The following is a 25,489-nucleotide window of genomic DNA, read 5'->3' as shown; positions in this document are numbered from 1 at the left end:
AAAGAGAAATGAGGAAAACCCCAACCAAAACCACAGATGGAGAATGAGAGTAAATATATATATATGAACCGTATATAAACAATAATATTACTAATTAATTTAATGATTAATTGCACCCCGAAAATACATAATTATTTAAATAAATAAATAAAAACAAAATCACACAGTCTTTTATGCTGCTAGGGAAAAAAAGGGAATAAGTTAATGGAGAATTCTTAAGAGTATTCATGAACACTGGAAGAAATTAATGATGTCTTTGAAATACCTTTGAGTGTATGTATAACAGCCCTTGGCCTCTAAGTCACCTCTAAGATCGAGCTGTTCATACAGAAGAACCAAGTTCCAAAGGTTATTAAAATATTCGTCAAACTACAATTAGGAAACACTTTCTTCTGGGAATTGCACAGAAGGGTAAAAATAGAATTTGGCAAAAAGTATAGCATATTTTTGAGCGTAGGAGTGGCAGCAAAAGAGTAGAACAGAATGACTACCTAAGTCTCGTTACACGGGCACACGTGGGTGCATACATAAATAACAATTGGAAAAAAGACACCAGAGACACACACGAGCTGGTAGGAAATTATGGATAATGGAAATAAACCCGAGTCTGCGGTGCGACGCATAGATTTAAATCAGCCAAGAAGTGGCGAACAGTTATTGGTGGGGGAACGAGCAGTCTGCGGCGCCTGTTTATTATGCTTGCCACACCTGATTAAAATCTATTGACAATGCAGTCGACAACAAAATTGGAGCAGCACTAACAAGGGCCTACACACAAAGAAAGCGGAAATGCTGAGCACCTTGCTTGTCGTACCCCACCCGCAAGCCGCTTTCATGTCCTGTCCCAGTTGCCCCAGCGACACTTAATGAAACCCAATTACCGTCGGCGTCTGTTGGCCAAATCCTGGAGGCGGATGGCAAACAATAACAGCTGCAGAGAGTCGTCAAGTCGAAGAAGGCCCAGCTGCTGGGGCCTCCACCTGTAAACGTTATTTGCATTTTTTCTTTGCGAATTCGATACCCAGTGAACTGAGGGTAGATCTCTTATAGGTGTAGGACATGGCGCAGGAGTAATCGAAGGCAGGAAAATTTAAATACATTTTTCTATAATAGTTTTCCAGTTGGCATTTACTTGGAGCACTTTCCTGGGTACTGTCCAGTCGAGACATACTAAATGGGCGGATCCACTTGTTTATTATTATTAAATTCGTTGCCATTTCCAGCCAAGGACATGCGCAAACACCCCCACAAGCACCCACACGACTATCAACCCCCATCTCCGGCTGCACTGAGAGGGAAACGACCACGACGGCCCCGTATCTCTGTCCGCGTATAAATAAGGCGCAACCTTTGCGCACAGCCTCAGTTGGTGGACCGTGTTGCTCCGTGTTTCCCTTTTCCACAGTGGCTCCCAGGCGTAAAGCGAGAGTGTGTGTGCCCGTTGCAGCTGCCCAACTGTTGCAAGGCAGTAGGAGTAGGAGTGCCTTTTGCTTGACTTAAAAGCTTAAATTTAATATTTGAAAGTGATAATTGTTGTTAGATCACATCACAGGAAGTGTATCTTGATGATTTGCAGTGACTATTTCTACCAAAGAAAGGATCTGCACCTTTAACACTATTAATATTTCAAGGTGGGTAAAATATTTTGAGTTTAGTTCATTAAAAACCCAACAAAATTAGTTTATAAGTTAAAACCCCTTTAAAAACTCTACCGAAGGTGTTTTAAAATTAGCCAAACACTTTAAAACTCCCACGCGTGGCGTCGTGCAGATCAGTCCTAATTGAATTACAAGCAGGGTTGCCAGGGCGCACTGTGTGCTAGTGCATTGTTTTTATTTTCACTGCACCCGAGTGACAGAGAGAGAGAGAGAGAGAGAGAGGGCGAAATAAGCTAAACTGGTTGCCAGCCAGAAAGCGTGCGGCGAAAATAGCTGTTAAAAGCCAACCCCCAGAAGCACGTTGGCCATTCAGGGCATCCATTCGAAAGGTAAGGTTGCTCTCTGGTAACGGTAATCCCCAGTTGCTTTGCCAATTTTTCGCTTCTCGGAGAGCAAGGCACCGTTACACGCTAGAGGTACAACTGCGATACCCTGCCTCGCCAACGACGCAAACAGCTTTCACATGGGGGTTGTTGCTGGTCGATTCTGTCCAGTCATTCTGCAAACTTCGGAGCGTACGGTTCTCGAGTTCTTTTGTCGGTCGCGTTTCTCTCTTCCCCTCTCGATTTCAGCAGCCTTCTCACACACACACACACACACACACACACACTCACCACTCACTGTCACTGATTGCTCCGATTGCCAGTGCAGGGGTCAGAAAGAGCCAAAAGCGGAAAAAGCAAAAGCAAAAGCAAAAGCAAAATCAACCTCGGACTTTCGCTCATATAATTCGCAGTGTGTTCTTGTTATTGTTGTTGCTGCTGCCGCTGTTCCTGTTGTTGGTTTTCTCCAGCTGAACTGTTGTGTGTATAACAGTGTATTTGCCGCTGTTGCTGTCTCGTTTCCGTGCGCTGAGTCAGCCAGCCAGCCAGCCAGCCTGACTGCTTGTGTGTGTGTGTTTTCTCGACATATTCTCTCTTCCCCCTCGTCTGCGTCTGGCCAACAATTGAATTCCCGAGATTGAGCTGGCACAGAACCAGACCGAAGTCGCAAAGGTAACCGAAAACCGCATTGAAATGGCCGAAAATTGCCCCAAGTGCAAGAAATCAATCAACGGGAAGGAGGCCGGGTTCATCATCTGCAACTCGGATGACTGCCGCAAAAAGTTCCATCGCACGTGCGTGAATATCGACGATGCCGTTTACGATGTCATACAGAAGAACCCGATGGTTTCGTTCAACTGCGACGAGTGCAAAAATCAATCGCCACGGGCGCTCTCGTCGAAGCTGCACACCATCGAGGAGAAGGTGAACAAGGTGTGCAATGGCATCAACCAGATCCAGGGCAGGATGTACCAGCAGTACTTCCAGTTCGGCAACCAGCCACCCATGCAGCAGGCCAGCGCCCTGGACACCACCAAGAAGCATCCGCAGCAGAACAACCTCATTGTCGTCGGCAACAATTGCAACTCGGATCGATTGCAGGTCGTCTGCGACTACGGCCGCTGGGTGCAGGTGGGAAAGTTCGCGACGAACACCGGCGAGGAGGATGTCATCGACCACCTGGCCGAGGAGCTGAAGATTAACAAGAATCTGGTCAAGTGCACCAAGCTGGTGAAGAACGATGCCAATCTTTCGCAGCTGTCCTACTGCAAGTTCAAGATCTCCATTCCGGACTATCGCTTCAACGAGCTCTTCAACGAGGCGATCTGGCCCAGCGGTGTTATGGTCAGTCCCTTCACTCCACGCTCCCAGCTGAATCAGAATCGTCTATAGAGGGAGGGGTACGGCGGCCGGGAGAGTGGTGGTGACACTAGGGTTAGGGTGAAGCCACCGCCGCCGCCGTGTGAGAAGTGAGAGAGAGAGCGCGAGCGCGAGCGAGCGAGAGTCGGCGCATGGAACTGCATTGAGGCGGCGTGAAATCCCGCAAGGGTTGATTTCCGGTCAGCGATAGCAACAACTGCAGCAATCGTCGTGTCGCATAGTGGGGGAGAAGTGGGGTTGTTGCCCCCATTGTATGCAAATTTTTGACACTCAAAAACCCATGTCTAAATCTTTCAAAAGCTTACCAAAACCGAAAACTAAACAAAACCAATGAAAATGAAAATGAAAACCAAAAGCAAATTTATTGAATTAACTTTGAAAATGCATTTTAAAATGTTTTAGCGTTGCGTAAATATCGAAAAAAGAGATAGAAAAAACCCAAACTAAAAACAAAAGTATTTTAATGGCAACTCTCTCACAGTAAAATAGATTGTGAAGCAAAATATTAGTCATTTATGCATAAACTGTCGTACTTACATTAAAGTAAACTCCCTCCCTAACCCAAGAAAAACAAATCAAGAGCGATTCAGAATCAGGCAGACCCAAACCCAGCCCAACCCAACCCAACCCCTTTTCATTAACAAAGATTATTTCTTATAAATTATTGTACTTACTACTTCCGAATCGAAAAACGAATACGAATATGTATACATATAGTTGTATGTATTTCCAAATTGGAATTCTCTACGTACATTAATATAGTTTCACGACAAACAAACAAAAAATCGATAGCGAGTCAATCCTATATTGCATGTGTACGGCATCTCTCTAACCAATTAAGTACTTAACCAAGTAAACAAAAACAAGTAACCAAAAGTATATTCAGGCAGTCGCGCTGCGATGGGCTTTATATTGTATTCGTATGTATGTATGGTATGATGGTAGTAGTTTGAGGCATTTTCAAAGCTTGTTTCCCCAACAAAGTTTGGAAATTTTGCGAACCAATGCACAGGACACTGGCAAATTGTAAAATCCCCAATTTAAATTCAGAACAGAAATATATGTATTTGTGTATTCGAAGGTATACTCGTAAGAGCAGCAGCAGCAAACAAACGAAAAATGCAACCGAACACAGAAATGGTACAATTCCACACGGTGTGTCATTAATGTTTGCTGCGCATTCAATAAATAAACAAAATTCGATACGAAGCTGGGCAAATTTGTTGCAATATTTACTCGAGCATCGAGTGCAGAATGAGTGTAATTGATATATTTTTTTACGCGAATCCGTTTCGCTCCAAAACAGCAATATTTTCAATGGCCAAACGCTCTCGCCATGCCCATCCAACCAATGTGGAAATGTGAAATGTCAGCCCTTGGGGCAGTGGCAAGGGGCAGACGTGCAGCGAGCAGCTATGCTGTGGTCCACACCCAATAAAGTTCAGAACAAACCGTAGATAATTATGCAAAAAATCAGCAAAAAATACGAAATGTAAACACACACACACACAAACGCAAACATATATTATATATTTAGTATACAACCAATATGCATGCATGTATTTATGTCAAACTTTTTCAAATAAATTCTAAAGAAACCAAAAAAAAAACACCCTAAACCAGCAGAATGTTTGCACTTGTGGGGGTTAATCCATTGTTCCTTATGCTCCAACTAAATAATCGAAGCAACATGTTTTCAGGACAAACCATGGCCAACTCCAAGCGAAAGCTACCCACAAAATCGAGTGTAACCACAGCACAGGAGAAGCCACACACCACCAGACAGAGCCCCAACCCAAACGATGTTCCAGCACAAGGTTCAACCTTGGGCAACCTCTTCCAAGAATGCTTCGGCTATGAGACGAGCAACTTTAGCAGTCTCACCAACTTCACCACGTGGCTGCAGCGACCTGTGGATGGAGCCGCCTTGGGCGTCTTCCGGCTGCTCTTTGGCGCCGCCATGCTGGTGGACATAGCCGAGGAGCGAGGCGGTGGCCAGCTGGACGTGCGCTTTGGCGAGCCCCATCACTGCCACTTTCCGCTGTTCCCTGGCATGCGGGCACTGGCCTATCCGCTGATGGGCTGCGTCTACCTCTGCATGTGGCTGGGCGCTTGGGGCATCATGCTGGGCTATCGGTTTCGCTGCAGCTGCCTGGCTTTCATCGTACCCTACTGGTACATCTTTCTGCTGGACAAGCCGACGTGGAATAACCACAGCTATCTGTTCGGACTGGTGGGCACGCTGCTGCTGTTCACCCAAGCCGACAGCTACTGGTCTGCATTAGAACATAAATATTTACTATTCGTTGCAATCTGAACTTAAATTTCCACTTACAGTTCGCTCGAGAGTTGGTTGAATCCCGCGAGAAGTCGTAGTCGGACCGTGCCCTACTGGAACTACTTTCTGATCAAGTTTCAGTTCTTTGTTCTGTACATGTACGCCGGCCTGAAGAAGATCTCGGCAGAGTGGCTCTCCGGCTATGCCATGAGCAGTCTCAGCCAGCACTGGGTATTCGCACCCTTCCGCCAAATGCTGGATCCGGAGCTGATCGATCTGCTGATTGTGCACTGGTTCACGGCCTTCTTTGATGTCTCCATTGCCTTCTTCATGACCATCGAGAAGACGCGACTGCTGGTGACTCCATTTATGCTCAGTTTTCATTTGATGAACTCCCGTCTGTTCGTCATAGGTGAGTTCTTTGGGAAAGACTGAGTTTTGTTAAGTAATTTTGCCTCCTTTTGCAGGCATGTTCCCCTGGGTATGCCTGGCCGAAGTTCCTCTGTTTTTCAGCTTCGATTGGCCGCGAAGAATACGCGGCAGGACAAAAACTGCCCCAGCTGAAGCGGCAGCTCTAACCCCATCCAAGCCATCCCTGCTGGCGCGACTCCGCACATGCCTCATCCTCGGCTACTGTGTGCTGCAGCTCTTCCTGCCGTACTCGCACTTCATCACCAAGGGATACAACAACTGGACCAATGGCCTGTACGGCTACTCCTGGGACATGATGGTGCACTCGTACGACACCTTGCAGACCTCCATCCAGGTCGTGGACAACGACAATCAGCTGGTGCACAACCTCAATCCATTTGCCTTCACCGAGTACGAACGCTGGACCAAGTACGCGGACATGGCGGTGCAGTATGCCAAGTGCATCGAGGAGAACATACAGAACAGGCAGGTCAAGGGTGGTCCGTCGATTGGCAGCAACATTTCCATTTACTTTGACATTTGGTGCTCCATGAACGGCCGCTTCCAGCAGCGCTCCTTTGATCCACGCGTGGATCTGCTGAAGGCGCCGTGGTCGCCCTTTGAGACCACTTCGTGGTCACTGCCGCTGCTCAACGAGCTGAATCACATGCGTCCCAAGCTGCGGACAATTGAGAACGAAGTGCTGGCCTGGAATAACTACTCCGATGTTATATTTGTGGCCGACTTTCCGGGCTTGACGCTGATCAACTTTATTTCGCCGGATCTGATCAACTGCACGCTGACCATCCTCGAGGGCAATGTGCGCTACAAGAGCGAAGTGGAGCGGGAATCGTATTTCCTTACAGCCGGCAAGAGCATAGGCTTGCAGAGCAACATCACGCACTTTGTGACGACAATTGGACAGAAGCCCGCCTCCTATTTGTTCACGTACACCAACAAGACGATGCTGGAGCAGGACATTGCCAGCGAAGAGGAGACTGCCGCAGAGTCGGAGCGTCCGCTGCTGCCGCTGTGGCGTGAGTTTGAGCAGCGCGTGGCCAACTATCAGCAGTTCCTCGAACACATTGGCAACTGTCTGCTGTATCTGCTGTACGATGTGCCCATACCGCTGGCCGTGCGGGAGAGAGATTGAAGATTGACGATTGAAGCTTGGACTAATCCTATCCCTAAGTGTGACTAATTTGTATGGGTGATAAAACTGATAATAAATGTTCAATATTATACTAGCACAAATGCCGCTTCGCTTAACTACAAATTGTATTTACAAATGTCACTCACACAATATTACTTTCAGCCTAATAATAACGAACCACGAACAATCTCTCTCTCTCTCTCTTCGCTGTCAGAGATGAATAATAAACGATCAAGGGACACACACACTTCGTTGTGGCTTTAACTTGTCACTACGCTTGGGCGCTACTCCTTGCCTCTTGGTTGTCTTCGGTGTGGCGACTGGGATCGAATTGCTGCGTCTGCGTCTCCCACAGTCTGGCATACAGACCATTCTGCTTCAGCAGTTGCGAGTGCGTGCCACGCTCGCCCACACCGCCATTCTCGAGCACTAAAATCTCATCGGCATCCTTGACTGTCGACAGGCGGTGGGCAATGCAAATGCTGGTGCGTCCCGAGGTAGCGCGGCTCAAGGCTTGGAGAATGTTCTGTGGGTCAAACAGAGCTCAAGGATTAGCTGTTTGGCAAGCAAAAACTCCTCAGATTATCTACTCACATGCTCCGTTATGGAGTCCAGACTGCTGGTCGCCTCATCGAAGATCAGAATGGGCGTATTCTTGAGTATGGCACGAGCTATGGCCACGCGCTGCTTCTCGCCACCGGACAACTTCAGGCCACGCTCTCCCACCTGCGTGTTGTACTTTGCGGGCCAGCTCATGATGGAATCGTGCAGATCGGCCATGCGTGCCGCATTCTGCACCTCCTCGTGCGACTTGGCCAGGTTGCCATAGTGAATGTTGTGCTCGATGGTGTTGTGGAACAGCACCGAGTCCTGAGGCACCACGGCAATCGTTTTTCGCAGGCTGTCCAAGTCCACAGAGCTGATGTCCTGGCCGCCAATCAGCACCTTGCCGGAGTTGGGCTCAAAGAAACGGAATAGCAGGCGCACCATCGAGGACTTGCCGGAGCCAGAGCCACCCACAAAGGCGACGTTCTTGCCAGCGGGTATCGTGAAGGAAAGATCCCTGAAGATCGGTTTGCCGGGCTCGTACTCAAAGTTCACGTTGCGGAACTCAATCGATGCGTTGCTGTTGTCAATGAACAGAGGCTGGGCATTGGGCGCCGTCTGAATGCGACTGTCGACGTTCATCAGCGTGAACATGGACTGCATGTCGAGTAGCGCCTGTCGCACCTCCCGGTACACACTGCCCAGAAAGCCGAGCGGAATCGACAGCTGAAACAGCAGAGCGTTGACCATGACCAGATCACCCACGGTCATGTTGCCCTGGGCAATCTCCTTGGCGGCCAGCACCATGATCAAGCTGAGGGCACTGCTGAAGATTGCGTTTTGGCCAAAGTTAAGCAACGCCAGGCTGGAGCTTGTCTTCAAGCTGGCCGCCTCGTACTTCTTCAGCACCTCGTTGTAGCAGCCAGCCTCATACTTCTCGTTGTTGAAGTACTTCACCGTCTCGTAGTTGATCAGCGAGTCCACGGCCTTGTTGCCTGCCTCATTCTCCGCCTGATTCATGTAGACCCGGAAGCGTGTGCGCCACTGCGTGACACTCAGGGTGTAGAGCGCATAGATGCCCACACAGCCCATGCTAACACCGGCAAAGGCCAGGCCACACTTGATCCCCAAGATGCTGGACACCAGCGCCAGCTCGAAGATCGTTGGCACAATGTTAAAGACCATGGCGGAGAGCACAAAGTTGATGCCGCGCGAGCCACGATCGATGGTCTTTGACAGGGCGCCCGTCTGCTTGTTCAGATGGAAAGCCAGATCCAGATTGTGCAGATGCAGAAACACATTGCTGGCAATCTTCCTTATGGAATGGTGCGCCACCTTCGCGAAGACAGCATTGCGAAGTTCATTAAAGCCAGCGGCACTCGCTCTGGCAATGCCATCTAATCGGGGTACAATTATTAATAACTTTCAGAGAGAAATGAACTGATTTCTTACATCCCAAGAGCAGCGCTGTGGCTGTGGATAGCACCGCATCTGGTGCCGTGTCCATATTCAGAGTCGTCATGGTGTCCACAGCGCCTTTGAACAGAAAAGGAACGCAAACAGTCAGCAGCTTGGAGCCAGCCAGCAGACCCAGAGATATGCCCACGCTTTAAAGAGAGAAAATATGCATAAATTATTATCAATTCTGTATGAAAGTTCCTTCAGTGCTCACCGTTTGCGCACCATGGGATCCTCCTTGGGCCAAATGTATGCCATCATCGCTCGCATCATATCCTGTGAGGTCACCTCCGGTGCATCCAGCTTGCCCAAGCCAGAGCCGCCATCGCTGCTGCCCCCTATATGAACGTGACATTGTCGAGATTGTTGTACTTGAAGTCGTTGCCGATGTTGTAGCGTTGTTGTCGCTGCTGCTGCTGCCACTGCTGCTGCTGGGGCTGCACCTGCATTGAGTTTACTTGAATGCAGCAAAATCCAAACAGGCGCTCAACACAACAAGCGAACAAACAAACGAAACGAGCATTGGGCCGACTCTTGGTTCAGGTTACAAGAAAAGAAGAACTCACAAAAACAAGACGCAATTTTGGTTAGTCAAAAGAAAAGGATAAAGGATACAAAGCTACCGTACAACAAGTGTTAGCTACAGCAAGACGTGAATGGGAGGAGCAGGGTCCGGGTAGAACCTACCTTTGGCCTTCTTGCCAAACACTCCACCCAGCAGCTTACTCCCAGGCGTGGGCGTAAATGGCGTAATCTTTTTTCGCTTTGCATTATCGTCAACGTTGGCCAGCGACGAGTAAAGCTGCAATAAAAACGTCACAAGATTAGGCACAGTTGTTTAGAAAATTACAAAACATTTTTGTACTTTATTCGATTCTTAGGATAGACAATGCACCGCCTCAAAGTCGTTTAAATATCGGATGCACTCCTGCAGATAGGAGCGTGCCATTGCACCGCTCTCTGTTAGCTGCGGCAACTTGTCGAGTTCCCTTGCAAACAACTGATACTCGCGGATCTTATGGGCCACCAAATAGCCCAGTTCTAGCTGCACATCATCGAACTGTTGCACATCGCCAAAGGCAATCTGATTGAGTAAATTGGGAAAGTAGGCCTGCTGCTTAAAGATCAAATGGAGCACCACGCGCAGGTTGTGCGAGCAGCCATCGTCGAGGTGCACAAACATTTGATCGCTCAGATTGTGCTCCCTGATGAACTTGAAGATGTTGCGATGGAAGGTCTGCGTGGCCAGCGTTTTATTCTGCTTGACCATGTGCTCAATGTCCAGCAGTGATACTTCAAAGTAATCGTGGACATTGCCTTTCAGCCAAAAGCCGTACTCGGTCAGCAGCTTGAAGTTAGTTAAGGCGCCATAACTGATGTACAACTGATCGTAGGGCTTGATCTCAACTGTGGGCGGGCCATTAAGGGTTAAAACAAACTCCTGTCCCTGAATCTCAGCGGTTGTTTGCACAGCGTCCGAGTGGTTGAACAGATCCAAGAACGGAGCCAAAGCCAGGTTTGTACTGCCGCTCAGGAGAGGTTGAAAGTGACTTTCTTTCGACGGCAGTTTCAGCAGCCGGGCATTGAGGTAGACGCTGCGTGTGTTTACGGCAAAGTAGGCCACGCGATACTCCGACAACGTCCATATCTCTTGGCAGTATCTCTGGCCACAGCACTCACAGTACTGGGAACCCACCAGGCTCTTGAGTATTTCGTAGTAGTCGCGTATCTGTCGATTCTGGGCCACGGTGCGCTCGAGCAATGACTCCGGCAGGCACTGCAGCTCGGGTATGGTGCAGAAATATGGCGTTGTGTAGCTACTGGGCAGAGTATCCAAATAATCTCCAATATCAGAGCTTTGTGAACAATCGTGCAAGTGGCGCTGATGCAACAAGTAGCAGGCAATCAGCGCCTGAAACGAAATTCGTGCATCCTTGTCGAATAGATCCTTATTGAAGAGCCTTTTGAACGCCTCGTCTGACTCCAGGGTGACTATGCTTATGAGACAGCCAACGGGCAGGCGGATCAGCTCGTCCCCAGCCACAAACGAGCGACGCTTTGAACAGAGCCCGCGTCCGGTCTGGACAAACGAGTGGCCTGACAACTGCGTAGAGTTCTGCCAGCCACGTGCATGCAGCTGCACGTAGAGAGCCTGCAGGTTGTTGTTCGACTTGCTCTTGTCGCAGTCAACAGTTGGCGATTCGGTGGCCTGGCGGCAACGACGACGACGCTGTGTGCGACCCATTTCTGTCTGTCTGCGTGTGTGCTGTTTTGGCCGTGCTACCGATGTACTATGTTTGTGTTTTTGCTATGTGTATGCTTACTGCAACGAAAGAAGCAAGTGCGTAGTACATTAATTCATTGAAATCTAACTCTAAAAGGGCCAAAACAACACACACGCATACTGTTGCCTGACCACTTTTTTTGGTTTTGGTTTTGTTTTTGTTTTTGTTTTGATTTGCTGCCTGTTGCTGCTCTAATTGATGGAATATTCCACTAAAATAGTAATTCGATTTACGCATAATTACGAAATCGTAATCTAGACAGGGGCGACTTTATCTAGCCGAGTGGCCTTGAGACACGGCCACGGGCGTTTAAGTGTGCTCCACCGGTAGACACTTACCACTCTCGATTGCACGTGATGGCTTCCCTTAGCAAGTCTGTAGCATGTCGCGTGGCCACTGGCGGAGGGGAGATTCTTGCTGCACAATTTCGTCAGGTGTAAAAGTCCAGCCATCACTTTATTGCCAAAATAAATCCAATCTAAGTGTCGACGACCCTATGTTTATGTGATCAGTTTTACAGCCCTGCCGAGAATAGTGTTGGCTAACGCAGCAGTGTCAGCTGGCTCAGGGATGAACGTGTTGGTTCCGTTCGTTCAGTAATTTTGACGTTGCTGCAAAAATGAATAAAAATATTATAAATAAAAAAAAACTCGAGTTTCACACATTCTCATGAGCCTCTCCTAATTATTTTACTGAAAGGTAAAAGATAACAATTTAAAAATAATATTCAGAACACATTTAATCGGGAACTAGTTCTTGTAATCGGTTCGCAAAAGCGGCTTCTCTGCATTTGTTGTTTATTCTCGAAAATTCCGCCCAACGAATGAAAAATGTTTGGTTTAATAATTACTGGACGCCTGCCACAAACGGATTTTGAGCCCGTGGGTGAAAACAAGTTGCTGATTAATGTGCCGGACATCGAGGCTGTCAACTACATAGTCGTCTTCCTGACGGGCATCACACCGCTACCTATTGGCGCCTCGGCTGCCATCTATTTCAGCTGGCCGGACGCGTGTGCGGCACCAACCTGGCAGTACTTGGGTCACATCGGCAACAACAAGCCCTCGGCGATATTCAAGATAGCACAACTGAAGAAGAGCCATGAGCTGGGCACGCATTCAAATGGCATGGTCTTTGGCACCCAGGAGATTTCACACATAGCGCAGATCGGCATCAGCATAGAGCCGGAGCTGACGGTGGCGCAGCAAACTCCGGCAGTGGTAAGTTCTGAATGGATTTGTGACTGTAAACTCCTGAATTAACTTGGTTATTTACCCTTGCAGTCCAGTGCCAACGACAATAAGCAGTTTGGCCAGCGCATGCTGGAGAACTTCTTCAACTACGCTTCCAGTTTTTGTGTCTCGCCACAAGACATCCCCCCTGCCGTGACCGAGTCCTTTGTGCCCTTCTCCGTGGTGCAAAACTGGTACGCCAACTTCCAGCGTCGCATGGATCAGAACCCGAACTTCTGGAAGTACTAACAGCGCACCCAAGTACCGTTAAGTGCCCCCCATCTCCCACTTATTTTATAAATATTGCAAATACATTTGTATATATTCTTTCAGTATTTTCAAGAATACGTTCGAATTGTAGGCCAAAGACTTGCAAGAAATTCGACTGCAGGGATTACTTTTTCTTTGGTTCTTTCGGCTTTCCATCGGTACCCTTCGGTGGTGCACCCTTTGCTGGTGTACCCGCTGCTGGTGCATTCTTGTCTGCCGCTTCGCTCGCCTTTGCTGCTTTGCTCTCTTTAATGGAGTGCTCAGCTCTCTTTTTGGCAGCATCCAATGCCTCTTTGCCTGCTTTGGTGGCTGCCTTGGCCTTCGCTTGCTGCTCCTTGACAATGCGCTCGAGACGTTGCTTGTTGCCTTCGGTCATCTCGCCATAGACATCGGTCATGAATGCCTTGTACTCGGTCATGAACTGCACCTTGTTGCCTGTGGCCGGAGCCGAGTTGGGCAGACGTCCCACATAGGAGATGCAACGGCTGTCGAAAGTCGAAAAGAAAATAGTTTATTAATTATTAAATAAGACACCCATTGTATTTCAAGTGTGCCGCTGCTCTCTCTCTCTATGTAATTTATGTTTCGCTCGCCGCCGAACAGCCGGCACGGCGCACAATTTGGCAAGGGAATGTCACAAAGCAAACACCCGAATATATCTACCCAATGTCTGCTAAATGGTCTAGTATAAAGGCGATATGTGGGTCTATTTAAACAATAGCATTGGCGCTGCTGGGCGACGCTAGCTGATTTTTATTCCTATCTATCGTTCTGTTCTTTTTTGTGGCCTGCAAAAAAAGAGCAAACCATTTGGCAAAGTCGACACATTTATTTAGTCTATATAAAATGGATCTTATACATACCATGAGCACGAGTACATAATGTATGTTTGTCTGTCTTTGTGGCATCTAAAAACACGCGCAACCTCCGTTGACCATGCTGCAGTTTTTGTATTGTTTCTACACAATTTATAAACATTGTGCACATACCCTGCAGTGTTTGTTGTAGAGGGAATTTGAATGAATGAAGCGGCAACCTTTTAATCAAAATTGCACAGCATCTATGCTTCGAATAAGAGGCATGGCATGCCACATAACTTGCTGCCCGAGCTGATCATTGATTTGGCGAGCAAATGCAAATCGCAATCGAGTCGAGTCTCTTGGCTCTTGCTCTTCTCGGGCTGCTGTTGAATGATTGCATTGGCGAGACAGTTTCGCTTGCAACGTGTTGAGTGCCGCATATCGATTGTCATAGAACGCGTTCCGCTTGAGTGGATCGCGCTGAAAGTGTTGCACGAGACCCCGAAGATCCACGTGAAAATAGGTCAAAAGAAGAGCAAAAGCCCGGCACAGTCAGCGCTGTCATTGAGCAGCAGCCTTGGGGCTGAGGGAGAGGCGCAGCAACCACAAGTAGCAATGCCACAAACAGAAGCAGCTGCTGCTCATAATTCTACGATTCTTGTTGTTGATGGCATCATAAATCAAAAGCCTGAATCATCCGTGATGGGGCCGGAAGTGCCGAATGTTGGACTACAATTTCCGCAGCGTCCCGACCGCTGGGTCACGCGTTCGCGCTTCCCCACCAATCACTCAGAGCTGCGTCTGTGTCTGTGCCAGCAAAGTGACAAAAAGAACACGCCACCAAAAGGAATATACAAACAATATGAGTACCAGGCGAATGCTCAAAGGTTTCCCTTGCACAGAAATGTTAATGAAGAGAAATGCCAGCAAAAGTTTCCCCTGCATCTTGGTGAAAGTACGCCGAAGCTGAGGCCTCCCACTAGCCCCAAGCGAGAGCACATTTCAGACATGATTAAGAGATTTCCCCTCAAATCTCAACAGGTACATGATGCTCCCTCCTCCACGTTCACCTTTCCCAAACTGAGCCAAATGCCGCAGCGGAATTCCAATGCTGCAAAGCGCCAAACAACGATGACTCGACGGGGGCAGCTGTGGTGGCCACCCGCATCGAAGGCGCTCAAAGAATTTCCCATAATTAAAAAACGATTTGTTAGCTTTCCCAATCATTATCAACATCATCATCGAACGGTCGCCGGACAGCACGGAGGAGCTCCAAGCGGCGGGCAGAAGGTGCGGCCAACGGATGTGGTGCCCACAACAACAACAGTGACGCAGATGAGCCGCGACACAAAGCCCAAAATAGACACGAATCCGCAGTGGACAGGCGGAGCAGAAGGTGATGCTGCCCTGAATGCTGTTCATAATGATGATGATGTACATAAGGTGTTTGATAATGAACTCGCAGCTCAGGGGCGTCGCCAGCGTTGGCAGCGCGATACAGCAGCAGCATTAAACTTGAACGTGTCCGATGCCGAAGGTGTTGGCGACCAGAAGGAAATCGAGCATCAACAGGCGGAAAATTGTAATGACGCCTTCTTCGGCCAGCGACACGACCACAACGACAGAGACAGCGACTACGCCATGGATGTGGATGGGTCCAAAAATAAACGCGAAATATGCGAGCAAAGCAAATTAGAGAAGGTCTTTGGGGGGGCGGAGATGGAGCATGGACGACGGCCCGAAGATCATAATGAGCTAAATATGACTAAAGAGGGGAGCAACAATTTGGCACATCAAGAGCAGGAGAGGCAGCATCAGCTACAGTCAATATGCTTAGCTGGGGAGCAAACAATAGATGGGGCAGTGGCGGCCAGCAACCACCAGCAGCGGTCGAAGCAACAGCTGCCCGTCGATCTCTCAGACGCGCGCGAAACGTCGCCAGAGCAAGTGGACGATCCGAAACAAATTCCGACTAATATTCGTCTAAGCGACGGCGCCAGCAGACACGTTCAATCGGAGTACGGATCATTGGTGGGCAGTCGCCGTGCCAGTGCCCAAGTAACGCGTCCAAAATTAGAATTACTCAAAATTTCCGTTCGCGCGTTCCTAGACGAGGCTGTCGTCGGCTCCCAGTCCCAAACGCAGCTCGACTTTGAGCTAATTGAACTGCTGACCGAAGCAATCGAATTCCTGTGCAACACGGGCAACCTTTGGAGTGAGTCTAAGGCAGAGGCAGAGGCAGAGGGAGCGGCAGAGGTAGCGGCAGCGAGTGCTCAGCTGCAGTGTGCGGACATGACTGTGAGCAAAGTGAGTGACGATCGGGACAGTGAATCAATCGTCGTTTATCCCGACCAAATCGAACCGCCCACTGAGGTGGATGACAACAACAACAACAGCAGCAGCAGCAGCAGCAACAGCAGCAGCGGAGGAAACGTTGACAGCGGTAGCCCTGTCCATGCCAGCAGCAGCGAGATGAAGTACGAACTGAAGACTGCAGCCACAACACTGCCAAGCAGACGTCTGCCCTTGAGCAGTCCCGTCATAACACCAATCCCAGCTGCTGTTCCGATACTGGCAACTCCTCCCAGCAGTCGCTTTAGTGCCATCAGTCGTATACGCAATGTGGATCTAGATGTAGTGCCGCCTGCCATCACACCTGCCCTGCTGCTGGGTGAACAACTAAAACGGAGTTCGAGCAGCCGCGATGACATCACCGTTGATCCCGACACGGTGCTGCCGGAGCGAACGCGTCTGCGTCGACAGCGGCGCATGCGCTCCCAGGAATCGGTGGAGGAGAAGCCCGAGGATGTGATCGAGCGTCTAAACAAGCTCAAGGCACGCATATCGGGCGCACTCAATGAGGTCAAGGGCGTGCTCAAGCAATACAGCACGGAGAGCGAGGCGGAGGCAGCGGGCGTCAAGTGGCAGGGACCGCCGTCAGCTGAGAGTGTGGAGAGTGCTGCAGCCACAGCGGCGGCAGCAGCTCCTTCTCTGGCTCCGGTGACATTCCGTTTTGTGAGCAAGGTGCGACGTCGCAGCTACTTTGACGAGGCAGAGGAGGAGAGAGAGAGGGAGAGGGAGAAGGAGAAGGAGAAGGCCAAAGCTGAATCAATCAGGGAGAACCATGTACCGACGACTGCCAGCGATCTCAAGGACCAAAAGGAAGAACCAGAAAGAGCTGAAATTAAAGAAAATTCAATCGATATCAAACCAAAGTTAAATGATGCAACAGAAACATACAAGGAAGTGGCTAAAACTGCGACAAAACTCCCAGAAGATGGAGCAGCAGCCAACTCAGAGCCAACGCCAGTCAATGGGGAGCCAGTCAGGACTACAGAGCAAACAAAACTCTCAGAGAAAAGCAAAGCCCAGGCCAAACTGGACTTCCTGGCCAAGGTGCAAATGGAACTCAAGGCAAAGAACGTGAAAGCAGCTGAAGCGGAGACCTTGCCACCCGCAGAAGTCACCCAAAAACAAACCGAAGAACCCAAACCAAACACAAACGCACTGCCAAATGAGTCAGAAATGCCAGCAGCAGCAGCGCCAGCAACCATCAAGAGTGTCAAAAAGAAAGTGTTGGTGGTAAAGTCAAAGGTGAAGAATCCGCGACGTGCCTCAATTGCTGCGGTGGAGCCATCCAAGATCAAGATCGAGCCGGCAGTCGGCCAGATCGATGCACTCATCACACAAAGGCGACCCTCCGATTCGGAGGCGATTGTCAAGCGCAAAAAGAAGCAGAAATTAATGAGTATCAATGCAACGCCAATAACTTCCGGCAAAACACAGAAACAATCTATAGCCGAGGAGACGATGGGAACATCGATGGTTGCAGCGGTCAAGCCAGAACCTGAACAATTGGCGACGGCAGAGGTCAATGCGGTGGCAGCCAAAAGCGACACAAAAACGCCTGCCAAAAGCCACGAAGGAGATGCAGCAGAGGCCCAGCCAAAACGATTGCAAATCGATGAGGCGGCGGCTGCCCCTGCGATTGCCAATCAAGCGCCAGCCAGCGAACGAGGCAGACGCGCAAGCCTCAAACTAGCGGAGTTGGTGGCCGAAACGGTGCTGGTGGTGCCGGCAGCCACATCCGAGATCAGCCCAACACAGGCAGTGCCTGCAATAATTATCAGCGAATTATCATTAAGCGAGTCCAAAGAACCCATTAATCAGTCGGAGATTGTTCCGGAGACGCAGGTGAAAGCAGCAACGCCCCAACAGGTGGCCATCGGTGTTGACATTGAAGGCGCCGCCAGTGCCTCCGTCTCCCAGTCGATCGTCGAACAGTCAGCGCCACAAATAGCAGCGACATTGAGCGAAGTGCCGCACGAAGAGTCATCGCTACAGCCACTGCAAATCCAATCCGGGGCAGCTACAAAAGACAACGCACAGGCGCATACCAGCGACAGTCTTGCCACCATGCCGGAGCTGAAAGTACTTGCGGGTCCGGTGCAGCCCGTCAAGATCGAAACTGTTGAACAGCCGCACGATGGCGACAAAGCGGATCATCTGTCCGTGACCAAGAAGAAGCCCACGCATCTGAAGAAGCTTGTGCGCAAGAATTCCATAGACAAGGCGCGGGAGAAGGAGGAGGAGAGCAGGCTGAGCAACATACTGCGGGACAAGAACAAGATCAGCGATCTCTCCTCGAGAATCAACAAGCTAACGCCGCCCAAGAAGCAGCAAGTGAAGCAGCCACAGGAGAAGCAGCTACAAGTCGTAGGGGATGCAACACCCGGAGAAGCGCCCAGCGAGGAGAGCAACCAAATCGAACCTGAGCCAGAGCCCGAACCCGAACCCGAACCCGAATCTGAGCTCGAACCTCAGCTCGAGGCAGTGCCCACTCCCGCGCCAAAGAAGCCGCGAAAGATCAAAAAGAAGGTGATCATCAAGCGACAGAAGCGACGCCTCTCCATCAGCGACACATTCTTCATACAGCCAGAGCCGGAGGAGCCCAAGGAGCCCGAAATCGAGACCATCGAGAAGGCCATTGCCTATGTGACTGACGACGAGGAGGAAGACAAGGAGCAGCAGCAGCAGCCAGAGCAGGAGCCAGTGCCGGTGAAGCCGCTCAAGTCCTGCCTGCATGTGCGCGAATACAAGATCGGAGATCTGGTGCTCTATGCGGAGCGTTACCGCAAGACCCAGGTGCGCTGGAAGCGTGGCCGGGTGCTCGAGCGCATCACCAGCATTTCGTACAAGCTGGAGATCGAGGGCAAGGAGGTGGCCGCCCATGTCAGCTACATCAAAAAGTACACGGGCCGCAAGGTGCGTTTCGACAACAAGGAATACCTGGAGATTGACTACGAGCAGGTGGCCGAGGAGGAGCGACGAGCGGCCAGCTACAGCATATGGAATATGGTGTAGAGGCGAGTCCCGAGTCCCGAGTGGCTGTGTCCCTGTGTGCCCCTGTGCCTGTGTCTCTCTAGCCATTGAGTAGAATTAAAAAATGTTTTTTCATTGAAGAAGGCACTTTTTTAAGGATCTCAACTCGACATTCAGTTATGTTATAGTCTTTCTAGTCTCGCATATGTGTAATCTTCCTGTAAATAGTCTAGCCTGTAGTTAAATCCTAAAGTTAGTAGATTGTAAATTATTCCAGTATCAGCTCGATGTGTGTACGTGTTCCTCCTTTTCGTTCAACGCTTTAGTGGAGAGTCTACAATTTAAGTATGTGTAACGAAACAAAAACCAATTTAATGTTAAATAAAGCGACAAAATATTTCACTAATTTGCGTTGCAAACTCTTTCCGTTTCCATTTCCATTTCAATCATCAACAACAACAGCAGCAGCAGCAACTATTTCCAAATCGAATTACTCATAAAAATTTTATGAATCTGTTTATTTCAAAAACGTTTCCCATTTGGCGATTGATGCCCTCCCCCTGGCCGCCCATTCTGCATTTATTCACTCACTGCTGTTGTTTTTCCCGGCCTATTAATAGCCACTCGATTGGAGGAAATATCGCAATGAATGAGAATGAATAAAGAAAACAGAACAAGCCAAAGGCGCTACCAAATATTTCGACTGCCCCTTGTCCAGGGGGGGGCAATAAATTCCATAAACATATCTCATAAAATCACTGACAATTATTATATATGGGTGCTTGGCCACCCACACTACAACAGAACAACAGAAAGATCCGATCCTCACCACGATGCGTGCCATTAATAAAACTTTGGCGGGACTTTAATGTGCATTGGCCCGGACAGGGGGGAAACAACAACCGCAAAAGGGAAAGCCAAACATTCGCGGACATTTCAATATCTCTCATGATTATTGTCTCCCCTCTCCTGGCAAAAAACAACAAAGAAAATGCACAAAACATGCCAGCCAGCTATACATATATCTGTACAATGTACATAGCTTATAGGAATGAGGCATACGTACGTGTATTATAATAGATGAGAGACCCGCAAATATGCTACATTCCTGAGGCCTTTTTCGTGTGCGCCAGTGTGCGCCAGTGCCCCCCGGCAAGTTATTTCATTCAATTTTGCGAACAGGGCTGGCAACCAGATACAAACATTAATATGAATAAAACAAAATCCAAACACATTTCATGCTCGTGTGTACTCTCGTCGTATGTATGGCATTTGTGAGGAGGAAAACAGAAGAAAACATTCAACACATCAAAGATTTCAAGTGCAGAGCAAAGTACTTTCAGAATAGTTTTGAAACATAAAAATCATACGAGTTTCTCCGCCACATGTTTATTTAATAAAAACTGCTCAGGGGAAGCTGTGGTGTGGTAATATTTTAAATAAATCAGAGACTGCGGACACGGACCAGGACCAATGTCGTAGTCGGGGTGCTCGGAATTTTACTACTTATAAGTTTTATGTGTGGATTGTGGATTGTGGGTTGTGCGGACAACACTCAAAGATCTGGCAAAAAGAAATGCCAATCGTTAATTCAACAGACAAACGCCAGCAACAACTACAAGTCCACATATCTGCGGCCAGGGGCAGTGGATGTGGATGCGGTTGGGGACTGCTTTCTGTTTTAGTATCGAGTAAAACTGTGCCAAGTTCCTTGCGCTAGTTTTATACAATGCGAAATTCGAACATCGACATGGGGCTGTCCGCGATTTGTTCAAAGTGCAAATCTGCCAACAAGGCCGGACAGACCGGACCGGATCGGATCGGATCGGATCGTGCCTGACCGTGCCGGGCCAATTACTAACAACGCAAAAACCAAATTGAAACAAATTATTGGAGCTGCTGCACAAATTAATCGTATCGAAGCGACAGCCATTGTCCCTGAACCGACATTTCGCTCAACGAGGAAGTCAAGGCACTATTGCGGGGGCGAACTCTGAACTCTGACGAGGTCGAATCTCTCACTCACTCACTCACTCACCCGCTGGTCGAACGTAAATATACGCCAAAATATGCTCAACAATTTACAAGATCAGGCCGCACACCCATAAATCTTTAGGGCAGAACAACAAACAACCTTCAAGAATTTGCTTGGCACACGTTTTCTTTTCAAGAAACAAAAACAAAAATCGAAACAAAAATATAACATTTAGGGATCGACTACAAAAGTACCCTGGCAGGGGGAAACAGAGGGGAATTTGAGAAGATTTAGTATAGGACTTTAGCTATTTGTTTGGTAATAATAATTAAATTGAAGGGGACAGACAGACAACTAATTGAAATGTTACCAAGAAAGTGAGGGACAGGGACTATATGCTGCAGATATTATGACATGAAATACCCGATAAAGTGCCAGAGGATCTCAGAGAGAAAGAGCAAAACGATTAAGTGAAAAAATCCATCAAATTGTTGGTGTTGGCATGCGCCAGTGCCAGTGCCAGAGCAGAGCTACAGCTACCCAAGGATCACAATCAGTAGATGGCGTCACACACGAACCGCCACGACGACGACGAACCGTCGCCATCTTGAAAAGTGTCAAACGAAACTTTGGGATCGTATTGGATCATGTCTCTGGGCGATGCGTGCGACAGCGAGAAGAATCGTCACAGTCGACGCAAGCATTTCGATTGACACTTTGAAGGCGCGTCAACGATAATCGCACCTGAATTAAATCATTAGGCGGCGGGGGCTATCATCAGCTACAGTAGTAGCCCAAGGCCTGACATTGCACCTTGGCATTTGAGCGAAATCTCTGTGTCTGTGTCTGTGTCTGTGTCTTAGCATCTACGCACTGTTCGAATCACTCACGTTTCGTTCTCCTTTTTGATCAGAGCCGTGTCAAAACGTGGCTGCACATAGGACCAGGCACCCTGGTTCTTGTGCTCCTCCTGAACCCACAACAGCTCCGCAGACTGGTACAATTCCAGCTCCTTCATGACCAGATCATACGGAAAGGGACAGAGCTAAACGAAAGAATAAATGGTAATATTAATCCAATACATGCGAGAGGTTCTGGCTTCTACCTGCTCAATGCGAACGATTGCCACCGTTTCGTCTTGCTCGTGGTCTTCCCGCTCCTTGAACAGATCGTAGTAGACTTTGCCCGAGCAAAAGATCAACTTGTTCACGCAGTCGGGCTTGTTGGCCGTCTTGCTATCGGGAATGAGTCGCTTGAACTCGCTGCACTCGTTAAAGTCACGAAAGGGGCTGCGTGCCAGCGGATGGCGCAGCAAGGACTTTGGGGAGAAGTTGATGAGAGGCTTGCGAAAGGCCATGGCCACCTGGCGGCGCAGAGCGTGAAAGAGATTCGCTGGCGTGGAGAGATTCGTCACAATCCAGTTGATTTCCATTAGCTGACGGGCCACAAAGTCACAGTCGCAGGTGTCCGGAAAGACATCGGGATCGTCGTCGCTCATCTGCAGGAAACGCTCGATGCGCCCGGAGGAGTGCTCCGGGCCCATGCCCTCCAGGCTGTGGGGCAGCAGCATCACCATGCCGGACTGTCGCACCCACTTGGTCTCGCCGCTGGCAATGAACGTGTCAATGATGCACTGGGCGGTGTTGCAAAAGTCCCCAAACTGCCCCTCCCAGATCACCACCGAGTGGGGATTGGCCATGGAGTAGCCGTGCTCAAAGCCCAGCACCGCGCACTCCGACAGCGAACTGTTGGACACTTTGTAGTCCGCCTGATCGGGATACAGATGCTCTATGGAGTTGTAGTGCACCTTGTCTCGGGACTGATGATGCAGCACATGATGACGATGCGAGAACGTGCCGCGTTCCACATCTTGACCGGACAGACGCACGTGTATGCCATCCTTTACGAGCGAACCAAAGGCAAAGGCCTCGCCCAGCGACCAGTCAGCCAGCTTGGACTCCACCAGTTTTCTGCGCAGCGCCAGAATGCGCAAAATGCCCCTGAGAAAGAGTTCAAATTTAGTGGAATTATGCCGGGTGTATGATCCAGCATTCCGTCCCGACTCACTTGTGCACCTTGAACTTGTGCTCCTTGGGCGGCGGACTCGAGTAGATTTCGCCAATTTTCTTGAGCGTTTCCAAACTAACGCCTGTGGGGCACATTTTCAGCCTGTCGCGGCCCTGAAAGAAGGCCGACCAGGGTGAGTCAATCCAGGAGGAATACTGCAAGGGCAAAGAGGTTAAGCGGGAATATTCGAACCGAAGATTAGACCCCTTCAAACCTTAATGGTGGACATCTTCTTGGACTCCTCCCACGCATCTTCACATATTTTATCGTACTTGGCAATCATGGCTTTATAGTCTGCGGCCGTTATGACACCCTCCTTGATCAGCTTCTCCGAGTACAGGACCATGCAGGTCTTTAGCTTGCTGATGCGCTGATACATCAGCGGCTGGGTGAACATGGGCTCATCCGCCTCGTTGTGGCCATTGCGACGATAGCCCACGATGTCAATGACCACATCCTTGTGGAATGTGGCACGATAATCGGTGCTGACACGCGCACAATGGATGCACGCCTCGGGATCATCAGAGTTGACATGGAAGATGGGCGCATTCACCACTCGAGCCACGTCCGTGCAGTAGCGGGAGGAGCGCGAGAAGCGTGGATCTGTGGTGAAGCCCACCTGGTTGTTGCTCACCACGTGTATGGTGCCGTGGGTCGTGTAGTTGGGCAGATCCGACAGATGCAACGACTCGTAGACAACGCCCTGGCCACAGAAGGAGGCATCACCGTGGATGATTATCGGCAGCACCTTGCTCCCAGTGGTATCGCCGCGTTGGTACATCTCGGCCCGAGCCTTGCCCAACACCACCGGATTGACGTGCTCCAAGTGCGAGGGATTGGCCACCACCGTGATGCGCACATTCCTGTTGGTCAGCCGATTCAAGCGCTCCATGTACATCCCCAGATGGTACTTGACATCGCCCGAGCCCGAGTCGGTGGCTTTGAGGCCATGGAACTGTCCCAGAATATCGGCAATGGGCTTGCGGCAAATATTTGCCAGCACATTGAGTCGCCCCCGATGTGCCATTCCTATCATTACGGACTCCACGCCGAGCGAGGTCGAGCGATCGATGATCTCCTTCAGAATGGGTATCATAATGTCGCAACCCTCGAGCCCAAAACGCTTCTCCGATGAGAACTTTTTGGCCAGAAAGTTCTCAAAGCCCGTAGAACGTGTCAGCCGCTCCAGTATGAGTTTCTTCTCGTCGGGACTGAACTGGATGGCGTCGGGCTTCTCGAAGCGCTCCCTTATCCAATTGGTTTTGTTCAGCGATGTGATCTGCATGTACTCCACGCCAATGTGGCCGCAGTAAATGCGTTCCAAGCGATCCAGAATTTGTCTACGAAACGAAACCAGATGACAATGAAGTGCAGGGAGTGGCGTGTAGTGAAAGGAAAACCTACTTGAGTGGCAGAAACTGCTCAGAGCCGCCAATCATCGTGGACGAGGGCAGCTTAAACGTGGCATTCAGATTGTCTGCAAAGCAAAAGGAACCTTAGGAAATCTGACAGCTACTTCTGCCCACTTTTACTCACTGAACACATAGGTATAATGCTGTCGGAGCACTGATTCGGTTGCATTCCTCCTGGCACCATCTACGGAGGTCGTGCCAAGCGCCTGCACAATCCCCAGCGGATCGAGATCGGCGGCCAAATGTCCGCGCGTCTGATAGGCTCTTATGATGGCCTGCACCGTGAGATGGTCATCGATGTAATTCCAGTCCATTGCTGGTGGTGGCGCTGCTGCAGTTGTCGAGACCGGGTTCGTGGTCGATATGTTCCGTGATGGGAGCTCCGTTCGAGTTGTAATCGCTGGTGACGGTGCCATCGGTGGGCGACGATACTTCCGCTTATCGGAGGATTTTGTTGAGGCGCCGCGCGGATTGCCGCTGAAGTAGGCATCCCAGGACTAGAAACGAGCAAACTATGAGTAAAGCGATGTATTCATTAGTTTATTTGCTTACTGGATCCACGGACTTGGGATTGGCCTTCCATCTGCTGTAGAGTCCGTCAATGTAGTTGGCATTGCTGCCATTGAGCAGACTGTCGGCATCTTTGCTTTTAGCGGGTGCCTTTGGTGCCTTACAACTGGAATCGGTTCTCAACTGTCGAGACTGAAGCCACGACTTGTTGTGTCTCATCCATTTCAGTGCCACAAGGGCCCTGAACGGTATTCTGAACAGCATCGTATTCCTGAGCCGGCATTGGTTCATCGTCTTTTGGGCTGCGGCTATCCGAACAACGATTTAATTTTGAATTTTGTAGAAAGAATTTAGATTAGTTCTAAACAAATTGTTTATACTGATAAGAGCTGAGGCGGAGGCTCCTCAG

The 25,489-nt window shown here is 49.4% G+C and overlaps 7 protein-coding genes across 9 annotated transcripts; 4 read left to right on the top strand and 3 right to left on the bottom strand.

Annotated features, from left to right (window-relative positions):
• Positions 1-1,378: 1,378 nt before the first annotated feature.
• LOC117579528 (vitamin K-dependent gamma-carboxylase) lies at positions 1,379-7,313 on the top strand. 2 transcript variants are annotated; one of them, XM_034265444.1, is made up of 4 exons: positions 1,379-1,631; positions 5,062-5,635; positions 5,699-6,051; positions 6,107-7,313. In XM_034265444.1, exons 2-4 carry the CDS (start codon positions 5,070-5,072, stop codon positions 7,201-7,203), a joined length of 2,016 nt encoding a protein of 671 aa, XP_034121335.1. In that variant the 5' UTR covers positions 1,379-1,631; positions 5,062-5,069; the 3' UTR covers positions 7,204-7,313. The 2 variants fall into 2 exon arrangements, with proteins under 2 accessions (XP_034121335.1, XP_034121334.1); XM_034265443.1 differs by lacking the exon at positions 1,379-1,631 and having other exon boundaries at positions 4,370-5,635; positions 6,107-7,284.
• LOC117579526 (titin) lies at positions 2,107-19,522 on the top strand. Its single transcript, XM_034265439.1, has 2 exons — positions 2,107-2,323; positions 16,022-19,522. The coding sequence occupies exons 1-2, from the start codon at positions 2,122-2,124 to the stop codon at positions 19,156-19,158; spliced, it is 3,339 nt and encodes a 1,112-aa protein (XP_034121330.1). The 5' UTR covers positions 2,107-2,121; the 3' UTR covers positions 19,159-19,522.
• Positions 2,573-3,548, top strand: LOC117579531. Its single transcript, XM_034265448.1, has one exon. The coding sequence runs from the start codon at positions 2,675-2,677 to the stop codon at positions 3,371-3,373; it is 699 nt and encodes a 232-aa protein (XP_034121339.1). The 5' UTR covers positions 2,573-2,674; the 3' UTR covers positions 3,374-3,548.
• LOC117579527 (ATP-binding cassette sub-family B member 7, mitochondrial) lies at positions 7,311-12,025 on the bottom strand. Of its 2 annotated transcripts, none has more exons than XM_034265440.1 (6): positions 11,831-12,025; positions 9,895-10,009; positions 9,422-9,650; positions 9,202-9,356; positions 7,798-9,146; positions 7,311-7,729 (listed from the first exon to the last, which is right to left on the bottom strand). In XM_034265440.1, exons 1-6 carry the CDS (start codon positions 11,942-11,944, stop codon positions 7,475-7,477), a joined length of 2,217 nt encoding a protein of 738 aa, XP_034121331.1. In that variant the 5' UTR covers positions 11,945-12,025; the 3' UTR covers positions 7,311-7,474. The 2 variants fall into 2 exon arrangements, with proteins under 2 accessions (XP_034121331.1, XP_034121333.1); XM_034265442.1 differs by having other exon boundaries at positions 7,315-7,729; positions 9,422-9,545; positions 11,831-12,023.
• Positions 9,904-11,960, bottom strand: LOC117579529 (SET domain-containing protein 4). Its single transcript, XM_034265445.1, has 3 exons — positions 11,831-11,960; positions 10,073-11,530; positions 9,904-10,009 (listed from the first exon to the last, which is right to left on the bottom strand). The coding sequence occupies exon 2, from the start codon at positions 11,450-11,452 to the stop codon at positions 10,085-10,087; it is 1,368 nt and encodes a 455-aa protein (XP_034121336.1). The 5' UTR covers positions 11,453-11,530; positions 11,831-11,960; the 3' UTR covers positions 9,904-10,009; positions 10,073-10,084.
• On the top strand, positions 12,246-13,059 carry LOC117579532 (protein OPI10 homolog). Its single transcript, XM_034265449.1, has 2 exons — positions 12,246-12,712; positions 12,776-13,059. The coding sequence occupies exons 1-2, from the start codon at positions 12,323-12,325 to the stop codon at positions 12,971-12,973; spliced, it is 588 nt and encodes a 195-aa protein (XP_034121340.1). The 5' UTR covers positions 12,246-12,322; the 3' UTR covers positions 12,974-13,059.
• On the bottom strand, positions 13,028-25,456 carry LOC117579525 (2-oxoglutarate dehydrogenase, mitochondrial). The gene is made up of 8 exons (XM_034265438.1): positions 25,123-25,456; positions 24,695-25,067; positions 24,563-24,635; positions 23,373-24,498; positions 23,159-23,313; positions 22,197-23,091; positions 21,982-22,136; positions 13,028-13,479 (listed from the first exon to the last, which is right to left on the bottom strand). Exons 1-8 carry the CDS (start codon positions 25,369-25,371, stop codon positions 13,119-13,121), a joined length of 3,387 nt encoding a protein of 1,128 aa, XP_034121329.1. The 5' UTR covers positions 25,372-25,456; the 3' UTR covers positions 13,028-13,118.
• Positions 25,457-25,489: the final 33 nt, after the last annotated feature.

The sequence above is a fragment of the Drosophila guanche genome, unplaced genomic scaffold (genome assembly GCF_900245975.1).
Source record: "Drosophila guanche unplaced genomic scaffold, DGUA_6, whole genome shotgun sequence".
Classification (NCBI taxonomy): Eukaryota; Metazoa; Arthropoda; class Insecta; order Diptera; family Drosophilidae; genus Drosophila; species Drosophila guanche.
This window is presented reverse-complemented; position numbering and strand designations above follow the sequence as displayed.